The sequence below is a fragment of the Harmonia axyridis genome, chromosome 7 (genome assembly GCF_914767665.1).
Source record: "Harmonia axyridis chromosome 7, icHarAxyr1.1, whole genome shotgun sequence".
NCBI classification, from domain to species: domain Eukaryota; kingdom Metazoa; phylum Arthropoda; class Insecta; order Coleoptera; family Coccinellidae; genus Harmonia; species Harmonia axyridis.
In genome coordinates, this window is record NC_059507.1 from 30,023,793 (window position 1) to 30,047,897 (window position 24,105).

General features: G+C 36.2%; 2 protein-coding genes across 4 annotated transcripts in view; one reads left to right on the forward strand and one right to left on the reverse strand.

The window, feature by feature from the left end:
- The first annotated feature begins 356 nt into the window (after nucleotides 1-356).
- LOC123684852 (nidogen) lies at nucleotides 357-12,252 on the forward strand. Its single transcript, XM_045624325.1, has 12 exons — nucleotides 357-689; nucleotides 4,217-4,704; nucleotides 5,922-6,004; nucleotides 6,060-6,206; nucleotides 6,514-7,179; nucleotides 7,552-8,346; nucleotides 9,655-9,906; nucleotides 10,072-10,452; nucleotides 10,653-11,015; nucleotides 11,080-11,251; nucleotides 11,306-11,590; nucleotides 11,673-12,252. Exons 1-12 carry the CDS (start codon nucleotides 498-500, stop codon nucleotides 11,953-11,955), a joined length of 4,107 nt encoding a protein of 1,368 aa, XP_045480281.1. The 5' UTR covers nucleotides 357-497; the 3' UTR covers nucleotides 11,956-12,252.
- A 234-nt stretch (nucleotides 12,253-12,486) lies between these two features.
- Nucleotides 12,487-24,105, reverse strand: part of LOC123684854 (myosin-G heavy chain-like) — a 74,894-nt gene continuing 63,275 nt past the window's right edge. For 2 of the 3 annotated variants that reach the window (XM_045624327.1, XM_045624328.1), the window contains 2 exons: nucleotides 14,352-14,639; nucleotides 12,487-12,826 (listed from right to left, as the gene is read on the reverse strand). In XM_045624327.1, the coding sequence (XP_045480283.1) occupies nucleotides 14,358-14,639 (282 nt within the window). In that variant the 3' untranslated portion in view covers nucleotides 12,487-12,826; nucleotides 14,352-14,357. Of the gene's footprint in view, nucleotides 12,827-14,351; nucleotides 14,640-24,105 lie in introns of those variants that run through there. The other variant, XM_045624329.1, reaches the window with a different exon arrangement.

Genomic DNA, 24,105 nt, shown 5'->3' on the forward strand with positions numbered 1-24,105 from the left:
ATTATGATAAGATTATTTTTTTATTTCCTTCCCCCAAAAATATGCTCCATAAGTTAAATGAACAACAACAAAATTGTCAGAGGGAAAATTTCCTGTTACGGCTCTTCCACAAAAAACAACGCAGGCTTTTATGGAAAGTTAAAGAACGGAGAAATGACAAATTATCCTTTCAGTGAGCTTGCGACATCTCAAAAACGGACCACACAAACCAAAAGCCTTTGAAGACTTCATGTCCATATAATTAGGAACATGTGTGCATCCGTAAAATTTTAGTCTGTGCAAACAGAGAATATAAAGCAGGGTTCACATTCGGAAGATTTAATTCCTTCCTGCTTACAGACCAGTGCTAAACAGTATTTTTAACCAGCATTCACTAATTAAGTCCACTGATAACTCAATCCATATTTATTCCGAGTGAACTATGGCCTTCTTTCGATAGAGGATCTCCCAGTGTTTGAATTTTGATAAACAGTATAGCGTACAGTGCTGGCTAGAACATGGGAAAGTCACTGATCGCGTGGTGTATTTTCTGCCTATTTAGTGGTAGTTTTGCGATTCCAGCAGCGTTGCTGTATGATTATAATGTCAAGGATGCTGTTCGATTGCCGAAAGGAGATGATGTATCTTCATCTGCGGTCAACTTAAAAGTGCCAATTATATTCTTTGGAGAAGCCTATGAAACGATATATGTAAGTTGATTGTGATCAGTTTTCAAGAAAATATGAATTTCATAGAATTTTCCATTATTGCCCCAATACTGGAATTTTTTCGAATAAGTAAGTATTCAATTTTTGGTTTATTACATTCCAAAACCTACAGAAAAAAATAGTGGTGATTTAAAGAAAAATCCCTTCAAAATATTCCAAAATTTTATATTTACATGAAGAATGAGAGTATTGACGTGAAGTAGAAGTTTTTGAACACTCGTTCATTTATTCCGGTAATTCTGGTCTTGGAGGCTGCATAATTATACCTATATACATACAGGGGATTCACCGCGATCGCCTATTAGGAGTTTATGGAAAACTGATGCCAATTTTGTGCTGAAAATTTGCATGTTGGGGTTTCAGATAATGATGTTTCTCCCTAAAATATGTTCAGATCACTACAATTCCGGTTATACCGGAAACAGACTACTACTTCCTTATTTCAAATAGCACATCTAGTATATTATTGCATAGATAGCCTTTTCATGACAATTTCAGCTATATGCCTTACCTTGGGTAAAAACTCAACGGTTCATGAATTATGAGTTAATAGGATTTTTAGGACAAAAATGGTGGCGAAGGTGACTCACATTTTTTTGAATATTTCTGCGGAAATTTTTTTTTTTTCAAAAAAACTTTTCCATTTTCGATTCTGCAAATACAATGCAAATACAAATTATAAGACTGTTTGCAGTTTGGACGAAAAATTTACAGGGTGTTCATCAGAAGATCATGAATTTGGACAACTAAAATTCATCAAAACTCAAGATTTCCGAATTAGAACCTATATTTTTTCGAAAAAATAATTTTCTGCAGAAATATTCAAGGAATGTGAGTCCCCGTCGTCACCATTTTTTTTATAGGATCTCATTAACTCATGAACCGTTAATTTTTTCCTAAGGTCTGACTATAATATACTGGGTGTGCCATTTGAAATAAGAGAGTAGTCGTATGTTTCCGCTATAACCGGTATACCTAAGTTGTAGAGATCTGAAAATATTTTAGGGAGAAAGATCATTCTCTCAAACCCCAACATGCAAATTTTCAGCACAAAATTATGATTATTTTTCCATGAACGTCTAATATGCCATCGCGGAAAATCACCCAGTATATAGGTAAATATATAGGACCTCTGAAGCACAATTGGCACATTGATAGACGGGCTTTCAAAAGCTCCTGAACTTTTCAACATTGATTTTCTCTTTTTTGTTCCGATATTCGACTTTGAATTATTATAATATTCATTTTGTGTAAAAGCTGTGACACTCGGTATTTCGAAAACAAAGCAAGTTAGGGCATATGCTTATATAAATCTATTTTTTTCTTAATCAACGATCCTGAACATTTGACGGTTCAACCCTGGGTCAGGGCAAAATAGAGAAATTGTCGTATTGTTTGAAATTTTTGATTAAATGTCTTTACATCCATTTCATACTCACAAGGGACAGTAATTGTTGAAATGCAAAACTTTAGCAAAATACCAAAAGAATTGAAATATAACGAAGAGTCTGAAAGGCGCTCATTCAGAAATGGAAATACCAATCTATTATCAACATTTTTTCAAGATAAAATTGATCGATAACATCTTATACAAAGTACTGAAATAGTTTGATAATCGGTATTGCTTCACCTACATAAAATTAATATTTCGTAAATATCGTCTTCTGTGACACATAAAAGCGTGAATGGCATTCGATAAAACTGAAAATTTTAATATCTCTATATGATAATACTATTGGATAGGGCCATTGGATACCCATTGATTTGTCACTTTGTCACTAAATGGATATTTATAGAGTTCAAAGGCCATCGTTTCAATAGGTTTTGTTTATACAGAATAATGCCATATTTCTAAGGTTATTGATCGATCTTAATTACGTCATAACAGAAAATTGGAGCACATCTACTAGAAATTTAGATCTATTCTCAATTATTCAATTAAAACCAAAAATTATTAGCACCTTGCTCATGTTCTATGATGTTTTATGGATAAATTCCAATTTTTTGTTGCCCATGTTGAGTAAAAGAGTCAAAACTCAAAGATAACAGACGGCTCACGACGTAATGATAGCGCTATCAAGGAACGAGTGCTCAAAAACATTCGAGTTTTTTTGAAACTATAAAAGCAATATACATCAGGAGCTTTCAAACGACGAGAGAATTGTTTACTTCAATATACAAGGTGTTACATGCTTTCAGAGTGAATGCAAGACCATTTGGAGAGTCCAAATCATCTGTTGAAATTTGTCCTGAGTATATTCATAGGAGATACATCAGGGTGTATCATGCATTTTATCACAAACTTTCAACTAGTGTTACCAAATGTTTTCATGAAGTTCCCTTTAAATTTCAAGGAATACATCTAGGACGTAGACACATAGTCAGTTCAAGTTAATATAATCAGTAGCGCGGGCCCAGAGTGAGAAGATTATGTTTTTTATGTTATCTAGTTAAACACCCTTGACCCCTATACATCCATTTTTCGCAAAAACGAATTTACGCTTATAAACTGACTTAAAGGGTTTTTCAATAAGAGGTTATGAAGAGGTAGGTAAACTATTGATGATGGAAAACGGCAGCCATACGGCCACCACAGCTGTGGTTGAAGCACTATTTCCTTTTCATTAAATTTTCCATGGCCAATTTGCACTTTTGCGGCTGTATCTCCTCCATAACTTCCACAAATTCCATCTTCAAGGTCTTGAATCAATTGTGGGAGCATTGACGTAGAACTTTTATTTCACCTGGTCCCAAAAGAAAAAACTGAAAAGTCTAAAACGATGTTAAGCCACAACATCTCGATGGCCAATTGTGAATATCTCTTCGAGTAATAACACGGCCAGGAAACTTTTCTTGCAAATTTGCAATCGGTTTGTTGTCGTCGTCTTTTTGAAAATAAACTTCGTCTACAATAATATCTGCCAATTCCTGCTATAAAAACCATTAACCAAAGCTCGGTAGCACAATCCATTCACCAAACAATTTGCAACAAATGAGAAAGAACTGCAAAATTTTCACCATTTTTGCAGTGAATTTTAACATTTTCAATGCGTTGTTGAAGGGTGTATCGTTCCATTAAGTAATAGCGTAGTTTTCACATATAATTGGCGTTGTTCACTTGTAAAATGCTAAAGAAAGAGAACTGTTCAAAATGAAACCTCTTATTGGTAAACTCTAGATATTGGACACTATCAAATACTCCTATTGGGAATACAGACATCTGCCACACTTTGTATTCATATTTTATGTAGCATTAAACATCAAATATACTTCCAATTTTCAAATCATTGTAAATACAGACCAGTCAATCTCTAAAACACATTAACTTGATGAAAAATTATCTATATTATTGGTTTTGGCGCAAGTTCGAATGAATTAAATCAACCATGTAATTCTTGAATGTTCAATAGAGTACATTTTATTTCGATTCAATTCATTAGATGTTTAACAATCAAACAATATCAGATATAGCAGCGTTGTTCTATTATTAAAACTTTTTTTTTCCGTAGATAAATAACAATGGACTCCTCTCCTTCCAAACAGAAATACCAAATTTCCTCAACTTGGAGTTTCCTCTGGACTACCCCTCCATAGCACCTTTCTACTCCAACGTGGACACCACCAACGCTGGTACGGTCTCCTACTACGAGACACAGGAACCAGGTCTACTTCAGAGGGCCAGTGAAAACGTTCACGATCAATTTTTGGAATATGGCAACTTTCAAGCAACAAGCCTATTCATTGCCACATGGGAGGCTGTTGGTTACCACATCAAAGGATCGGATAAACTGAACACCTATCAAGTTGCGATAGCAACAGATGGTGTGAATTCTTTCGTGGAGTTCTTGTATCCAGAAAATGGCATACAATGGATTCAGGGAACTGGAGATCAATCCGGCTTGCCTGATGCCAGGGCACAAGCTGGATTTGTATCGGCAGATGGAAAAATCTTCACCTTACCGGCTTCAGGGACGGAACAGGTTTTGAATCTGGAAAAGTAAGTAAAATGGGGGCAATATGCGACTCCTAAAGTACAACAGGTCCTAGAATCCCAAACAAAAGTAGATTTCAACATTTCTAGTTAAAGTTGCTTTCTTTCAGAACGTCTCAAATACTCTGAGTATCTAAATGATCCTTCAAAAAAAAATAAATAAATAGCAAGATAAGATTCAACTGCGACCTAATGCTCTTTTGAACGCCTCATAAGGCCTATTCTCGCCATTATGACATAATGGCAAGAATACATGATCTACAGCTCGCCTTCCAGTTCTGAAGTTCTAATGAACTTCAGTATCTGGGATGGCTTTAAGGGCAACTTCCTCACTTCTAGAAGCTTCTTGTCCATAGCATATTTTGCGTTGGCTAGTGAAGGCGAGGCATTTCGTCACCAGGTGATCTTAAGTGCTTTCATCTCCCCACAGAATCTGCACTCGTCGTTTTCTGCTAGGTCAGACTGAGAAGACCATGTTATTCTGGCTTATTTCGGTGCGTCTTCTTCGGCACTCCACTACCATCTTAGAATCGAGGTGAGCTCGATTGTAGCCTGACTGTCAGGATGTATCGCTCTATCACATTTCTTGCTAGGTTATTTTTCAGACATCTTTCTATTGCAAGTATCTCTACCTAAAAAAAGTTAGATAGCGGCCTAACAATAGTGAGCAATTGGTGACAGTACTCATCGTGGTTTTAGAACCATGAGTGTACCATTTAATGATATTATGTTTGAGAACGTGGATTGTGGACGCCCTTTCCCAATTTTCTTTTCTACTTAGAATCGTAGTGAAGGTTTTCTCGATTCTAGTTTTCATCTCGTCACTGGGAAATTTCGCTGATGGTATGTTATTTATCTGGGATCTGATTCCTATTTCCCCCATTGTCAGTACCTTCCTCGGATATTCTTAGAGTGGTCTCATGGGCTACTCTATCTATCACAAGATTAGGAGGTGTGAAATCTGTAATCTCCAATGGTCTAGTTGGGTACGATCTCATAGCTCCAGTGATATAAACTCAGGCAATTGAATAGTTAACTTAATTTATTTTCCAAACGCTCGATAAAATACTTTTTCAGTTTCTTTAAGATTCTTTACGCTAGACATTGCAGATTCTTTCCTTAGAACCTAAAAAATAAATAGGCTCTCAAAAAAGTTTTTTGATAGTTTTGCATTGTGACATAGTTCTCATAAAGATAATTCTTCAAATTTTGGGTCTTTGCAGATGGTCTAATATGGATTTACTTGGACAGTGGACCTTCATGATACATGAAAGCGATATAGTGGAACCTGATCAGAATAATGCAAGTATGTAACTACATGATTGCTCGATATGAATAAATTGATAACTCATTATTTTCAGAAAAACCTAGTAAAACTGTCGGAGCTACTTGTGCTTCCTCTCCTACCTACTGTCATGTTCATGGGAAATGTGTAGATTATGATGAAGGTTTATGCTGTGAATGTGATCCTGCCTATTACGGTAATGGGCGAGCTTGCATCAAAAAAGGTAATATAATTCAAATCCATATTGAACTGTGTATTTTGTTTTCAATAGAAGGCGACAAAATATTAGATCCATTGATTTCATTATAAAATTCTCGCTCTAAGGAAATACTACATTTCAATCAGAATGTCATTAGTGTCACCTATGTAAGAATTCTAAGAAAGCATTCAATTTACCTTGAATTGACAATTCAGCATTTCATGACCATTATACAAAAATTCCTATCATGATAGAATAGTTCAATTGTATTAGTGTCATTTATGTGACGACTTCTAAGAGAATTTATCTTTTTATAATAATTATTTCACAGATGCTCCACTGCGAGTGAATGGCAAAGTAACCGGAAAAATAAACGGAGAGAAACTAGGTAACTTAGATCTTCAATCCTACATAGTCATGGCAGATGCAAGAGCTTATACAGCGATATCTAAAATACCCGAATCCATTGGATCCGATATTCAATCACTCCAAATCTTGGGGAGTTCTATTGGTTATTTATTCGCAAAACCAATTCGAGGCGCCATCAACGGATACCAACTTACTGGAGGAGTATTCAATCACACAGCCCAACTCTTCTTCCAGAAAACCAACCAAAGTATTGCTATAATTCAAAAATATCACGGTCTCGACCTTTTCGATCAACTCAGATTAGAAGCTAACATACAAGGAGAAATACCAATTCTATCCAAAGACGCTAAAGTTATTATAGACGAATACCAAGAGGAATATACTGTTACAGCACCTGGTATCGTACAATCGTCTTCTAACAGAATGATCAAATATAAGGACGAAAATGGTACGGAAGTTGTTCACCCTTACTCCGTGTATCAAAGTTTTCAATTCGAAGAGTGCAAATTTAAAAACTCTTCATTTGGGAATTCATGGAAGCTGAAGGTTGGAAAGAATTTCATAAGCTATGAGGCAACGGAACAGATTATTCGTTTTGGATTGAGTAATAAAATCACGCCCATTGGAGGTAAGAAGAATTAATAGCAATAACATATTAATAATCAATGGCATAACCTTAAAAGCAAACAATCAAATGTAAAACCATCAAAAGTGTAACTATCTAAGAGTCATCATTATCATCATTCTCAGCTAACAACCCATTATCGGATTAAGCCTCTCTTAGTTCTGTCCATCTCTCTATATATTTTCCTTCCAACTTCTTCCAAGTTTCCCGTTTTTGAGCTTGCTGTCCCCAGTTTGTGCCCAGAAGTCTTTTTATATCATCAATCTAAGAGTAAATGTATGTGAATGAAATTTTCAACGAATAGCATATTAGCTCACACCTGGTAGTGCCATTGTTTCTCTTTGAAATATTTCAAGTCAGAAAAACTTGTTCCAGATTACGATCCTTGTGAAGAAGGCCGATCAAAATGCCAGGAGAATAGCGTTTGTGTGGTCGACAACGATTCCTACAGATGTGCTTGCAAGCCTGGTTTTCAGTTCCAAATGGGCGAAAACGGCAGAACAATTTGTGGAGATACAAACGAATGCGCTATCGGAATAGCAGATTGTGATTACAACGCTCATTGCACAAATGAAGTAGGTAGTTATTCGTGCCAGTGCAATCCAGGTTTTGAAGGAAATGGTAGGGTTTGCACACCGGCTGTAACCTGTGTAAACGTGACTTGCAACGAAAACGCACAATGCGTAGAATCTAACGGTAATGCAGCGTGTATATGTTTGGCTGGTTTCACTGGCAATGGCCAAATATGTCAACCCAAGGTGGCAAGCAGCTGTCATATTGCTAACAATTGCTCTCCATATGGAATGTGTCAAATAGATCCAGAAACAGATGAATATCATTGCTTGTGTCTCCCTGGTTTCGAAGGTGATGGCTATAGATGTACACAAGTACTAACAACAACAACTGAATCACAGATGAATACGAACGATCCAAATATGAACAATTCCACTGAAGAGGAAATTTTACCTCCTGCTCCTACTACAGATGCTTATGAGGCAACATACCAATACTCACCAACAGAATCTGTCATTCACACGACAACAGATAGAGTCCCCAAAAGTTGTAACAGCACTTCATGTTGGTGTCCTGATGGTTTTGTACTTGATGAGGAAACGCAGTATTGTGTCAGAGGCGATGACTCTAAGAACCCACCCACCATACCTCCAAACGGTAAGGTCATTCATTTTTGAAACTGCATAAGTTTGAACAGAATAGAATTTAACATTTTCCTTTTTGAGCGCTCTTTCTCCGAGCAGATCGGTCTATCATTTCGTCACAATGTTTGAAATGGCGAATGCATTTTTAAATTCAATTTTATATCCAAAACGGTCCATTTGTGGACCCATATGAACTTTTTACTCATTTTCCAGAATTAGCTCCCAAAATATTGAAACGTTGTTTTTTAAAACCCGATATATTGAATATCGATCTAACAAGATTTTTTGTTGTTATAACGTTTCATTTGCTTATATAGGGTGTTTTTTTTCGAGGTATATAACTTTAAGTTGGCATTACTGTTCAAGATAGCGACCAATTTAACAGCTGTCAAGTGATTTATTCTCGGTTTGGTGTGGCAATTCATCATGAATAAACTCACGCCTGAACAACGCTTGCAAATAGTGCAATTTTATTTCGAAAATAATGGTTCTGTGCGGAATACGTATCGCGCACTACGTCCATTTTATTTTGTTTAGCGATGAAGCGCACTTCTGGTTGAATGGCTACGGCAACAAACAAAACTGCCGCATCTGGAGTGAAGCTAATCCTCAAGTGTATGTCGAAACACCGTTACATCCAGAAAAACTGACTGTTTGGTGCGCTTTATGGGCTGGTGGAATCATTGGTCCGTACTTCTTCAAACGATGATGGCCAGAACGTTACAGTCAATGGTGATCGGTATAGAGCCATGGTTACTAACTTTTTCATTCCTGAATTGAACAACCATGATCTCCAGGAGCTGTGGTTCCAACAAGACGGCGCAACATGTCACACAGCTCGTGCCACAATCGATTTATTGAAAGACAAGTTTGGTGACCGCCTAATTTCACGTTTTGGACCTGTGAATCGGCCTCCAAGATCTTGTGATTTAACACTGCTAGACTACTTTCTGTGGGGCTATGTAAAGTCATTGGTCTATGCGGATAAGTCACAAACCCTTGACCATTCGGAAGACAACATTCGCCGTGTAATTGCCGATATACGGCCACAAATGTTGGAAAAAGTCATCGAAAGTTGGACGTCCAGATTGGACTACATCCGAGCCAGCCGTGGCGGTCATATGACAGAAATCATATTTAAAATGTAATGCCACAAGATTATCTTGCGGATAAATAAAATTCATGTCAATCGAATAATCCATCGTTGTTTTATTGCAATTTAAAGTTCTAGAGCTCTAAAAAAAACACCCTTTAAATTATGTATATAATGATAGTTACTGGTTGCCATTCTATATTGAATGTTTTTTCTCTTTTATTTCAGTGACATGCAATGAAGTCAATAACTGCAACGAAAATGCGGAATGTAAATTTGTACCAGCAATTTCCTCGTATTCATGTGTTTGCAATGATGGTTTTGAGGGAGATGGTTTTAGTTGCTCTGAACCGAGAGTTTCATGTCTTCTTGAGAACAATTGCGATGTCCATGCTACTTGTACTTATGATGAAACAATAGGTCGTTCAAAATGTGTTTGCATGAGTGGATATGAAGGAGATGGGTTCACTTGCACACTTGGTAGGTAGTTCTATTTGAGTATTTTGAATATTAACTAATAATCATGAAAAATAAATGAAACTCCAATGATGAAAAAACAGTTAGAAACTTTCTAGTGACAATTTTTCAATTCAATTAGTAATATTTAAGATGAAAACATCTGATGTGATATTTTTCTGTTCCCAGCCATATGCGCCAGCGATAATGATTGTACAGCAACTGAAGAATGTCTATACACTAATGCACAACGATATGAGTGTGTATGTAAGGAAGGCTATGTGAGAGACTCCCAAAATCTATGTGTGGACGGTAGCAGTACTTGTGGTGGAGGTACTTGTGTGGAAAATGCAGAATGCCTGTATGATGCTACATACGAAACACATTATTGCAGTTGTAAAACTGGCTATGTTGGCGATGGTATAACAGAATGTAAATTGAAACCTATTGGCTGCAATATACTGAACAATTGTGGTCTGCATGGTATATGTGTATATGATGAAGAAACCGAACTTCACATCTGCCAGTGTCAAGTCGGATTTTATGGAGATGGATTTATTTGCCATTTGGGTATGTTGATCTTTAGAATTGCTTTTATAATAAATCTTTAAGGTGATAGCCTTAGCTTAGTAAAGGATTCATTGAATTCCAATTAAATAATTTTTTCAATCCAGTTGAAAATTGTTCAAAAATATCGTTCATCAGTTTTTCACATATAGTATAGTATCATTTGGGATATAATTTTGACTGAATAATTCAATATTTTGCAGAAGAAAACTGTTTGACATCCCCAAATATGTGTAATCCAGATGCAACATGTGTCGCAGACTTAAACAGAAAATACAGTTGTCAATGCAACTATGGTTTCATAGGCAACGGAACATTTTGTCGAAGAAACCCTACACACGAAGGTGGCTTCCTATTACTAAATCAAGGTATGGCTACTTTAAGGGTACCATTGGAAGACTCCAGAGAAAGATTGGGTCGAGCAGTTCAAGTTAAAGGCTCTCAAACCTCTGTTGGCCTAGACATAGATTGTTTTGAAGGAAAATTCTTTTGGAGTGACATAACAGGAAGGGCCATACGAACTGCCTTTTATAATGGAAGTGCGAAACAAGATTTTATAACACAAGGTTTGTAAGAATACTGTGTACATAATACACAAAATGTCAAACTCACGAGTTACTTCTGTGATAGGTATTGGATCTCCTGAGGGCATTGCAGTCGATTGGGTTTCACGAAATATATATTGGACAGACTCAACGAAAGATACCATAGATGTAGCTAGTATAGATGGCAAAAGAAGAGTTACTTTGATTAATACAGGTCTCAAAAACCCCAGGGGAATCACCGTTCATCCCCAGAGAGGGTAAGTACATTCAATATAGTCCAAATAAAAAATCTAACATTCTTTTATCGACAGAAAAATTTTCTGGACCGACTGGGATAGACTGCACCCTAAAATTGAGTGGGCCAATGCAGATGGAAGTGAAAGATCGATATTTTTAGAGGGAAAGGAGATCTCCCTTCCTAATTCATTGGCCATAGATTACGATACCGAAGAGTTGTGTTTCGCAGATGCAGGAACAAAAAAAGTTGAGTGTATCCAAATTGATAATCGTCAAAAGCGAACAATTGCAGCCAACTGCACTTATCCATTTGGAATAACAGTGAATGATCGTTATATTTTCTGGAGTGATTGGATAACGTGAGTATAAATTCACTAAAGCATGCTTTGGTAATGTCGATATTGAAATTTTTTTCTAATGTGCTTCTTCTTCCTTCTTCAGAAAACGTGTGGAACGAGTTGACAAGCGCACACTTGAAAGACTTTCTCCATTGCCTCTCCCAATTTTTAGTGCTGGGAGACTTTTCGAAGTGGTAGCAGTGCCATTAAGATGTCCTCCTCTCCAGAATATTTGCCAGTACAGAGACCAATGTCCACCTGAACACATTTGCTTACCAAATGGTCGTGGAAGCAAGACTTGTACTTGCACTTACAAGGCTCTTTCTCCTTTGGAGAAGCCCACTTGCACTCTGCCAGCCACACAAAAACAAGTGACCATATACTGAAAAAGAACAATTAACTTATGATTAAGTTCATCATAGAGAATAATTTTATTCTATTTCATATTGTATGTTCAGCATCTACCTGTTAAAGGTCTGTTTTTTTTTCATTGTTTCAGTTCATTTCCTGATCCTTAAAAATATTTTATACATTATGTTCGAGTGAGAGTTTATAGATTGTTAGGTAATGTTAATTTATATTTTTTACTCTTTACAACAATTCTGCATATGTACCTTTTTTAACATCAAAACTGTTATAAAGTAATGATCAATAGGTTGGTCAATAAAGACTTAAACAACCAATTGTAGAGTAATTTATTATAACCTGGTATTATTGGTCTCTAAATAATTCTATGATGTAGTTTCATCACTTGTTACTGAATATAGGATTTGAGTTAATGATATATGTAACAGTCAGTAATGCAATATAGATTCAGTAGAAAAAAATAATAAGACTGTCATGGTTATGGTTATGGTTACATGGTTAATTTTTTTTGTAGTATTTTTTATTGGATAGGGATTAAATGATATGCCAGCTTTTACATCTACTCAATTTTTTTTTCTTTTAGGTCCAAATCCAATAATTACAATCACAAATTTCACAATTCTGAATAACCAAACTTTACATGAAGGCTTTAATATCACAATGAAGTTATTCTATTAGAAATGGAATCAAAAATCACATCACGAATTCAATGAGGATCACAATGTAAAACACTTGTTCAGTTTTTGATATCACTCACACGACTTCAATTCAATCAACAACAATCTTAATTCACTACACAATAACATCCTTATGCTGCACAAAGAATACTAATCAACCTCAATGTGTTCGGACAATCGGTATGTATATACAGGATGTTGATGGCCTAGTTATCTGAAAAATAACAATAAATTAGACTAGAAAGAGCAAGCAAATTTATTAATAAATTGAGATGAAGGTCGAGAAAATTCTGTAAATAGGTGATACATTCGGACAATTCCTTGGTGGTGGAGTTAGAAATGACAACATATTTCAGTAGAATAACAATTCATTATCAATGCGGCTAGTCACACTGTGGCTAATAGTAATAAAAAATATTAAATAAGAAGGAAAATCACTGACTGTCTGTCTGAAGATTTTGCGCGATTGTTCAAAATTTTACTCATCATTTAGATTTTCTCAAGAGATTTTGCCAGTAAATTTTTGCTTCGATAAACTCAATTCAGTCTTCTAAACAGAAATCTGAAGTTGAGACTTCCTAGTCTCTTAAAACGAAAAATGTACAAGAAAAATGACTATAAGACCCTGAAAACAATGACATTAATTGGGTAATTTCTGAAAATAAGAACTAGAACAGAACTATTTTCTGCTATTTTCCATAAGCGGACTTGAAGGCTACATTTTCATCGAACTCTCAGGATTGCTTCTGTGCTTGAAATGGTCAATGTATTTCTCAACTAATAATGTTGACTGAAGAAAATGCCCTTTATTCATTTGCATTTGGAAAATAGAGGGATAGAAGAGCTAAAGCAAGATTGGAAACTTATCCCAACCGTGGCTCTTTAAGAGCGTTTTTATTTTGAGAAACCTTAATACAAAATTTTTCTGGATCTCCAATCTTTTTACAAACTATACGATGAGGCTCTCCCGCTTACTTTCAAGGAAATAAGAATGTTTTCCCAGATTGTCCAAATTTGGGGAAAATACCCCAACATAACAACCTTGCCTTGAGTTAGGAGCCAAAGGAGAACAACCACCAAGAAATTCGAGGTAGAAAATTGTTTGAATCTATTTACAGGGTGAGTCTTTGACTTGTACAAATATTTCAACCGAAGATTCCTGAGGTTAAAAGAAATACTTTTTTCCGATTTATCTCGGTTGGAAAGATACAGACTGTTGAAAATTCATTTGAAAAGGGAAATTTTCAGTTAAATCTCGCAAATGGAATGGAATCGAAGGAAATGATTTTCAGAATATAATTTTTTATTGAAACTATATTCCAAAATGCCCGCTATACTTAGTGAGAAAAAAAATTTTATCGGAAAAAATAGTAAAGACAAAAGTGTTCCTTTCGGCCTCAGAAATCTTCGGTTGAAATATATCTACAAGTCAAAGACTCACCCTTTATATAAAAGGGGATCTATGTATAAAATGTGAGGGCATCACGTTCAAACAACTGCACCGAATTGGATAATTCTTTTTTTTGTGTTCATTACTGTCGTGAGAAGGTTTATACAACAAAATATTTCCGAAAAAATCGTATGGAAAAGAAAAATCTTCCCTTTTTCTTCCGACCGAGCGAACAGTCATAGAGTATAAATTGACACTTCCAAGGGTGTATTTTGGGTTGCCTAACCGAACGTGGTGAACAGGGACGGGCAGCTAGTTCTCAATAAACCTCTAATTCGACAGTACTCACCTCCACTCAACCACCAGTCGATGCGTTGGAAGAATTACTAGACCTTCTCACAGGGGGCGGGGGTGGCGCAGGTCTGAACTTGATAGAGGGGGTTGCCGATGCGGCATTTACGTAGAATTGCTCCTCACCGTCGCCTTCGTCTCCTGACGAGGGGGCCGGTGAAGGGGAAGGTGGAGACAACACCCTGCAATCGTCTTGGTCCTGCAAGATTTGTCGGAAATCCTGGATTGACTCGTTGAGCGACCACAGCTGCGAGAGGAGGGAGAGGTCCAGCTGCCGAAGACTATACTGAAAACGAAAAAAAAAAATCAGGAAATGAATTCCAGAAAAATATACGATTATGTTCAGTAATGACAATATCACAAGAGTTTTGACAATATTTGATTATACACCGATTCACGAGACGTAATTCGCGAAACATCTCGAGAGCGCAGCTCGAGTGGTGTTTCGCGAACTTCGAGTGAAGAGGTTGGTATAATCGAAATATATTGTCTATGCTCGAGTTGGTATTAGGTAAGATTATATAACGAATAATTTCAATAACTATAACAAAAGCACTGCATTTTGATAATTCAATGACATTTCACTGAGCTTGGCTTTTATTTTTTTGGCGAACGTCCAATAATGTTACTTTTGAAATTATGCCAATATGGCAGGAGGGCGAAACACTAAAACGATTATACCAGGTCGTCAAGGCTATATCCACTTATCAATACGACGTAACTATTGGAAATTTACAAATTCTATTGGTTCATCAAAACATAAGTCTGAATTATATGTTTCCAGAAAAAGCAGTAATTTTATATTCGAATAATAAGATTTTCTTCTCCATGTCTAACTGAAAAATTGATATCCGATTTGAATATGTTGACTCTTTCAAGCAATTGTCAAATTAACCAATCAGGAGCTCTAACCAAATCTGGATTATCGGTAACAGCAAACTTGACTCTGATCCGCTTGTCAAGTTCAGTGTTTTCAGATTTGTGTATTTGACATTTCCGCTAATTTTGTCAAATATAAGATCTTTTACCTCACTTTAAATTGTCTTTGTAGAATAGTCTAATAAAATTTCACTCGTGATTGAATTTATCTCAGTACTAAATTTTTATATAACTGATTTTTCTTCTTATTTCCTATAATATGACAAAATATTTCACCTGAATGAGGAGAATAATTCAAATTTGAGTTATCAAACTTTTCAGTAAGATCTTGTGGTATCAAGTGAAACGACAATTCAAACAAGCTTTGGTTGCGTTATTTCAAAACTTATTACTGAGTGTCAATTCGATCGAGTCGGTACTTTTCAAATTATTGGCTTCTTTTATTTTCACTTTATTTTCTTCTTGTTGTCAACAAAATTTCAATTTCTGAAATATTACCAAATGCAAGAAATAAATCACTAGTTCTCAGAATAACCAACCAGAGCAAACTTTACAGTTACGAATAAAAGGAAGCTTCCTCTAAAAGATGGTCGGAATATGGTTATGGAACTGGTGCCTCTTTCAAGCTCCCTTCAAAGGATACATTCTAATAAAGCGGCCTTTACCAAAAGCAGCTTCTTCTTCACATGAGTTATGGAACTAGCGCTCAATGAGCTTATGCGAGTTTGAAGAACCGGCTGTGTTCTGTAAAGACTTTGGTACTGTGTCCCATCGCTTCTTCAGGAACAGCACTGTTAATTTTTTACCATACAAAGAATGGTTGGACGATCTCCCGTAACCTGACTTTTCGGCTTAGGAGTAAGCGGCCCTACCCACTGTCCACAATGTGTTAATATATGAACTAGCTATCTGTCGGCAAACGCTTTCCCAAAGATAGATTACTACCGGGAATTCCTTAGGGGACCTAACTTGTCATGTGTAAACCACAAGAAAAAATGCGCTTGCTGGCATAGCGACATGTGAACTTCACACATGACAAATTTAATCGGCCAAATAATTAATTACTTTCCTTCCCTAAACTTGCTAGTTGTAAACGGAGATATCTTCAAGAAAACGCTGGCCGGCAAGTAGCAAATACTCTTCACACATGCCAATTCAGTGACCGCAAATACAACTTAGCTTCAGATACACTGCCACACCGCGAATATTGATTTCTCGCCAAAGTTATTAGGCCAAGTCTGCACCTACACAACAAGAACTCCAGCGGTCACCGTCGGAAGTTCTTCGCTCGCTGACGAAACCCATGTCGACGTCTCTCGTATTGCCCAACTTCATAATCTCCGGCGATTTCTCGCGCGATCTCGCCTCCTCCTCCGATCTTGACCTATTACTTCATGCCTCGATGGTGCCCCGGAAACCCTCCCACCTTTCGAGTACTGTTATTCGACTCCGGCCTTTTAAATCTCGGCCGTTCGTGCATGCCTCGCGAGGGGTTCGAGTCTGCATTCTAATACATCCAAAGTTCAAACCTATTCCGCTCGTGGGAGTCACGACGTATTCTAGATGCGTTCCACGATGAATTTCGATGTCTTTATCGATTGTTTCCATCGATCGAAGACGCTTCTGTTTTGCGCTCGTCACTCGTTTTGCATTTGAACTGTTTCGTTGAGTATCGATTTCCATAGAAAGAATGTGGTGCTTTTTGTATTAAGAAAAAGGATGAACATTAGGCTAGTTGACAGTCGAGGCCAGTTGTCATTGTTTCTGGAAACGTCAACGAGGATGGCTCCACCTGTACGCTGGTGGCGCCATCTTCGTTGACGTTTCCATTTTACTCTCATTTGAGTGGTTGGGTTTCGACCTAGCCTATCATCTGAAAATAAGTTTAGATGTACAACCTTGCGGTAGGTGGTAGTCGAAATAAATACATCATACAATAAGCTTAGGTATTTGTTATTAAGACACTATCGAAATATTAGTCGATTTGTGTCTGCATCATAAAATTATTCTCGACATGTCAGCTTACGAGCCAAAATCTCGTCTTTTGCGGGAGGTTTAAATTTTCTGCTTTAATATGAAGAAATCTGCGGATGAGGCTAATCGAATGATCTCAATTACCTATAGTGAGGCCGCTATTAGTGAAAGAACATGCCGAGAGTGGTTTCAACTCTTCAAGAACGGTAATTTTGACGTCGAAGACAAGCATGGCGGTGGAATAGAGAAGGTTTTCGAAGATGCAGAATTGGAGGTATTACTTGATCAAGACTCGTGTCAAACGCAACAAGAATTTGCAAGATCATTGAGAGCGACGCAACAAACCATGTCAAAACGCCTGAAAATCATGAGAATGATTTAGAAACAAGGAAATTGGGTGCCGTAAGAGTTGAATGCGAGAGATGTTGAACGGCATTTGTTTGCTTGTGAACAGCTGCTTGCAAGGCAAAGACGGAAGGGATTTATGCATAGCATGCTGACCAGAGACGAAAAATAGATTCATTACGATCATTCCAAGCGCAAAGAATCATAGGAATATCCCGGCATGCTTCCACGTCGACGGTCAAATCGAATATTCACGGTTCCAAGGTCATGCTTAGTATTTGGTGGGACCACCTCGGCGTAGTGTATTATGGGTTGTTAAAACCGACTGAAACAATCACTGGCGATCGTTATCGAACGCAATGAATTCGTTTGAGCCAAGCATTGAAAAATAAACGGCAGCAATACAACGAGAGACATGATAAAGTGATTTAACAGAATGACAATTCTCGGCCTCATGTTATGAAATTAGTCAAGACATTCTTGGAAATGCTGAAATGGGAAGTCCTTCCCCACCCGCTGTATTCTCCAGACGTGGCTCCCTCGGACTATCACTTGTTTCGATCAATGGCACACACGGCCTGGCTGACCAGCACTTCTTATTTTATGAAAAAGCAAAAAATTGGATCGATTCGTGGATCGCTTCAAAAGATGACCTGTTTTTTCAATGCGGATTTCGTACGCTGCCGAAAAGTTGGGAGAAAGTAGTGGCCAGCAATGGACAATACTTTGAATCATAAATGTAAAAACAGTTTTTTACGATGAAGCCTCGAATTTCGGAGATAAACGGTGGTAGCAAAGTTGTACACCTAGAGAGAGGAATCAACTCTGACAGAAAGGTGAGAAGCACGATGTTTACACCTCGTGACCAAGGGTCCAACTAACTGATGTTTTGATTGGTTGAACAGATTGAACCAATCATTGAATCATTGAACTCTTTTAGATCGCGTGATTTGTCTTCCTTCATCATTGGTTGAAATTCAATCAAACACTATTATCTCCTTCGTGGTCACGTGACTCAGGGTTTAATCTATTTCTCTCTAATGTTGGAGTCAATGCTCTGCACTGCTCGACCGCTCAAGGGCGCATCTGCTTGATCCATACAGATATCATATTATATCTGGCTAATATCTGTAAGGTTCAATCTATGATTCATTTTGATATGTATTGCTCTGAAATTGTAGAAGTGGGTCAGAACTAAGCAATATTTCGAAAATGAACCTTTTCAAAAAACACCTTCTAACTGAGTAACGGTAATAGCTAAGGCGTTGCGGTTTTCGCCAATGAGTTTCTCATGAAAACTTGCCCTCAGACACCGACGTCATTTCTCCTCTATCTGGTATAGAAATACTACCTCTCATTCAAAAGTGTCCAATTTAGCTCATCTGTACATCTGTAAGAACAAAAATTTTCGAAGGACCACCTCCCCATTTTCCACCCGATAAAAACCCAAACCAAATTTCATAAAAAAAAAGTTAACAAGGATTATACACTCGTACATGAAACCAAAGATATTCAAGATGGTCTGAAATACATTTTGCGAACCTAAACTTGGTAATCGAAGACCAAGAACTTTCTCCATTTCAGAAATGAGAAAAAAATAGTCAAATAACTTATTCATCTCCAACGAAAGGAATCACAGGAAAAAGTTGTTATAAGAAAGCATTCATATTCATCCAAATTAATGGATTAATTACATTGAAAAATGTTGGTTGGTTGGTTGGCAGAACTGTTTTCTGTGTCACAAATTTGACAGATAATAGATAAATCCGTGACAGGATAGTTCCGAGTACCAACATGTTATAGTGAAATATAACCATGAAATTTGTGGAAAACTGAGAAATTCCCGCACGATTTTGTTCTCTTTGGTATGGCAAAATGAACGGATTTTCCACAGAATTAACGAAAATATTATTCATGGATTTCCTACACAACTTGTGCATATTGGACAGAAACAAAAATGTTATTATCCATAAGACAAAGAATTCAGGTAAGCGTTCATAAAGAAAAAGTTGAAATTTAGGTGAATGTTGTATAAAACTTTCGTTGCGAAATATCCTCGAAAAGGGAGAACAAGTCGGCGAAAATACAAGCAATTTTTTTGTCTCTGCGCAACTACTTAATGATTTTATCATGTCTGTCCTCCAATGCCAAGAGGAAACAAAATAGCAATGACACAATTAAAAGAGGCAAGTAGCGGTGAATCAACGTCCATGATACGTTCGAAAGACCGCAGATTATACATAATATAATTGAACTTAATGCGTTTTTCACTCGGTCAACGTTTTTAGTTACATCACTTTCTAACTTTTACTTCTCTTCACACTAGATTTGATCTTAAGTCACTTGAAACCGTGCAAATATATAAATGCGTTTCAAATTATGGTCAGTGGCTATTAACACCCAGTAGAACTCTCTTTAGCCGCTTTTCTCTCAGAAAGATAATATCGGAGTTTGAACAGAACATTATCAATGTCATGCTTCTATTGACCGACGATAGTTTAGAAGTTATAAATACCTGATTACACTCGAATAACTCCGGGTTTAATTTGAAAATTTCAAGAACTATTGAACAAATTGATAACAAACTATACCTTTTCAACTCCAAATTGAAATTTGTCGAATTCAGATTGGAAATCGCCAAATTCAAATTGGGAATTATCAAATTCAAATTGGGACTAAACATATTCAAATTGGAAATAATTAATTTCAAATAGGGACGAATCAATTTCAAATTGGGACATTTGTTGCTATATTCGATTTTTCCTATGAAATTCATGTTAGAAGGGGGCAGCGAACAAATCTATAACAAAGTTTAATTTGAAAAATTGCTGTGTATAGATTAAAATAAAAATCCAGAATATTTTCAAAATAACATTATTGAATGTTTTTTACAGAAACAAAAACTGAAATAATGAATTCACCCAATTTGAATTTGATTATTTCCAATTTGAATGTGTTTATTCCCAATTTAAATGTTCTTCTTCCCAATTTGAACGTGTTACGTCCCAATTTGAAATTAATTATCCCCAATTTGAATTTGTTAAGTCTCAATTTGAAGTTGAAAGATATTGTTTCTTTGTTTGAGGATGGTGGCAAAAAAAAAATTCATATTGGAACAACATCAATGTCTGAATTATAAACTTTTCATCATATCCATATGTCATGAATCAAACTAAAATTGAACTATACATTGACCTCCGCAAGTACAAATTAACACATATGAATTAATTATGTACTTGTATAATACATATTGAAATATTGAATAATGCATGAAGGTTCTTTCTGTAAAAAATTCGGTAAAGAAATAACAATTGACAACATAGTAATTATCCCATTTCGAGATCAATCTCAACAACCATACCATTTCGTGAGTGTTAATGTTTCCTAGTTTTAAACATCTTCCAATCCGACACATATAGAACGTAGTATATTTTTGTAAAATACCGTTTTTAATGACGCCTAATACGCGCAATCCAACTTCAGAGATAATTTATGTTACCTTACAGTTATAGAGAACCTGCCATTACCTTTTTCAATTCCTTGAGATCAGATCCAATTGCGATAAACAGTTTCGTTTTGATGAGAACTGACAGTACAAAAATTACATCAACTAGTTGTAATTGGCGCTAGCGATGCTATGGAAGTAATTCAACAAGTTCACCTGGTTGTGGAAAATTAAAGTTCGCCATTTATCTCGATAAATCTTGAATTTTTTTCAGTCTGGATGAATTCCGCAAATATCTCAGACTAGTTCTTTTACTTCCGGTTCATTATTTCCAATATTAGTTTTTTAGTACCTATAGTATGAAAGAAAAAATATATATAAGGGCTAGGCTTATCGTTTTAAATCCAATTGCATATTTTCATCTCGATCGAATCAATTTTGAAATTAGGAGGAAAACAAAACCTTAAAATTGTTTTTTCATATACATATCTACTTTTGAAAGGACCAAACTTCAAGTGGAGGTCATACAAGTTATTTGCAACAAAAAATGTCATATGACACACGGTCGAACTGTTGATGATTATTATTAAATTTAACATTTCTTGATTTCACGAAATATTCAATTATATCCATATCTATTATTTTTCAGTTATCCTTGCAGCCACATCAAATTTGAGCACACATCTGAAAACGGCATTAAATTTGCTACTAGATTAGAAGTTTTGTGTGCCAAAAAATTCTTATTGCGAGCGTGGTAAGGAGATGAATTCTCCATGTTCTATTTGACATTTTTGTTGCAAATAACCTATATGATCTCCCGTTGAAGATTGGCCCTTTTGAAAGTGTACGACCTGTATACATACATCCAAAAAACAGACATGAAATTGATGGATTTTGGTTATGATACTGAATTGAAATATAAGCGGACGCCGAGAAAATAGTAATTTACGTAACAAGTCCGGAAAATAGGGTTTTTTTGGACGAATAGACAAAATTCTGCGGAAGTCTGCGAGTCCAAAAAAACCATTTTCGGGCGTGTTGCGTACAATATTTTTTCGGCAACCATGTAAAATAACACTATCGCTGCTGCTTTCCATATTTTATTGCGATTGCGATAAAAAAACATGCAAATTTTTGACAACTAATTTCATATGAACTGTCAGCCGTTATCTCGGTTGCTATGAATTCTATGATTCTTTTCCGGCCTAGTCCGGGAAGTACGTACTTTCCGGACTAGGTCGGGAAATGCTACTTTCTCAGAGAAAAAGCGTCCAGGAAGTGAGCACTTCCCGGACGGTTGCCGAAAAATTACTATTATTTGGGAAAAAATTATCAGTTCAACATTTTAATTTTTCATTCAAATTCTGATCCTTGTAATTTTAGCCTCAGAAATTTATTTTTTCAACGATGCTACTTTCTCAGAGAAAAAGCGTCCGGGAAGTGCTCACTTGCCGAAAAAAATTATTTTCGGTATTCTTTCAAAATCCACTTTTGACAGTCAGCAAAGCTGATACGTTTTTAGTGTGAGTAGGTACATATTGTAAAAAAAGTGGCAAATTCGTTCATTCTGACACACCTTGTAGAACAAAATCGTGCAGGAATATCTCAGTTTCATGATTTCATGATTATGTTTGTTGTTACTCGGAACTCTCCAATCACGGATTTATCTATTATCTGTCAAATTTGTGATACAGAGAACTGTTCTTCCAACCAACGTTTTTCAATGCCAAAATCACTAAACGATATTTGTACAAACATTTCATTAATTGTTATAAAAATTCAGCGGATCAGAAGGATTAATGTATAATACTCGTGCAGAAAGCTGATTTTAACACAAGTTCCGTAAAAAAACTAGAATTTTGAACTCGTGGAAGAATATAGCCTTCTACACTTGTCTTATAAATGTAATTGTGAAAAAATAGTGAAGTGTCTTATTTCTTTTCTTTTATTGATATTGAAATTATGTTTCACTCAGTGATAAGCGAGAAATCAATTTCGATTTTAAATAACTCTTCTTTTTTGACTCTAATGTTAAAAATTGAAACTAAGAAAATGCAAGAAGTCCTTCAGTCTTGCTGGCCATATGAAAGAAAAAAACCTAAATAATAACAAAATTAGAAACATTCTGCTGTTCATTCTCGAATATCCTTGACAACCCGGTTAATATGTTTCTATCGCTACCGAATGTAATCACCTGGTAGTCCTGTAATTCAATTGTCTATTTTCTATTCAATGCAACTTCCTACCGGTAAACAATTGAGGTTTAAGATATATAGTATGGAAAGATACGCACACATTCGTAGTTAATTCAACATTCGGATTTCTACGGGCGGTGTACAAGTACAATCAGATGGTTTCATTAGTCAGCTGCTTGTTACGCCTCGTGCATTCTGAATGCAAAGGTGCGCGACAGGTGGTTCCGTAGGTGCGACGGCTGCTTCATTGTTTTCAAATCTGACGTTTCGGTAGCATATGGCTCGTAGCAACCCTCAATTCTGGGGTGTTCTGGAGATATTTCGTGTTTTCATCAAACTTATACAGATTGAAATTCGGAGCTGTTGAGCGCTCGTTATTCATGCGTCTATTGATGGTCACACAACTGTTATAGGTTATATATCTTGACGAGGGGGTCTGATGAAACGAGTCTACTAAAATTGAGCAAAAACATTCGTTGATTACAAAGGATAACCAAAAAAAAATTTTTTGTTGGGACGCTAAATCTGTCCATGCAATCCGTGTTTTCCTATCAGCTCTACTTTTTTAGATACACCAACTTATCTACCAATGAGGGTTTCATCAGTATATTCATTCATTAGAGTTCTAAAATTATTATATATTCATTAATGTAGGCACAATGGGGATAAATATGGTTCAAGACCACTCAGTCAACTTCAGTCAACCAAACTGAAAGAAGAATATAATACCATAGCTTTGGTCTTTCAGAAGATAAAGTATCTTTCTTCTTGGGTAGCAAAGTGGTTAGACGAAATATCCGTGTTTCTTGTGCCTCTGGGATAGCAGGAACAAAACACACCTCTGGGTTAGATTAGGTTAGGTTAGAAAAGATTGGCCTCAGAGAGAAAAAATAGACGTTGGGAAAAGAATGTCA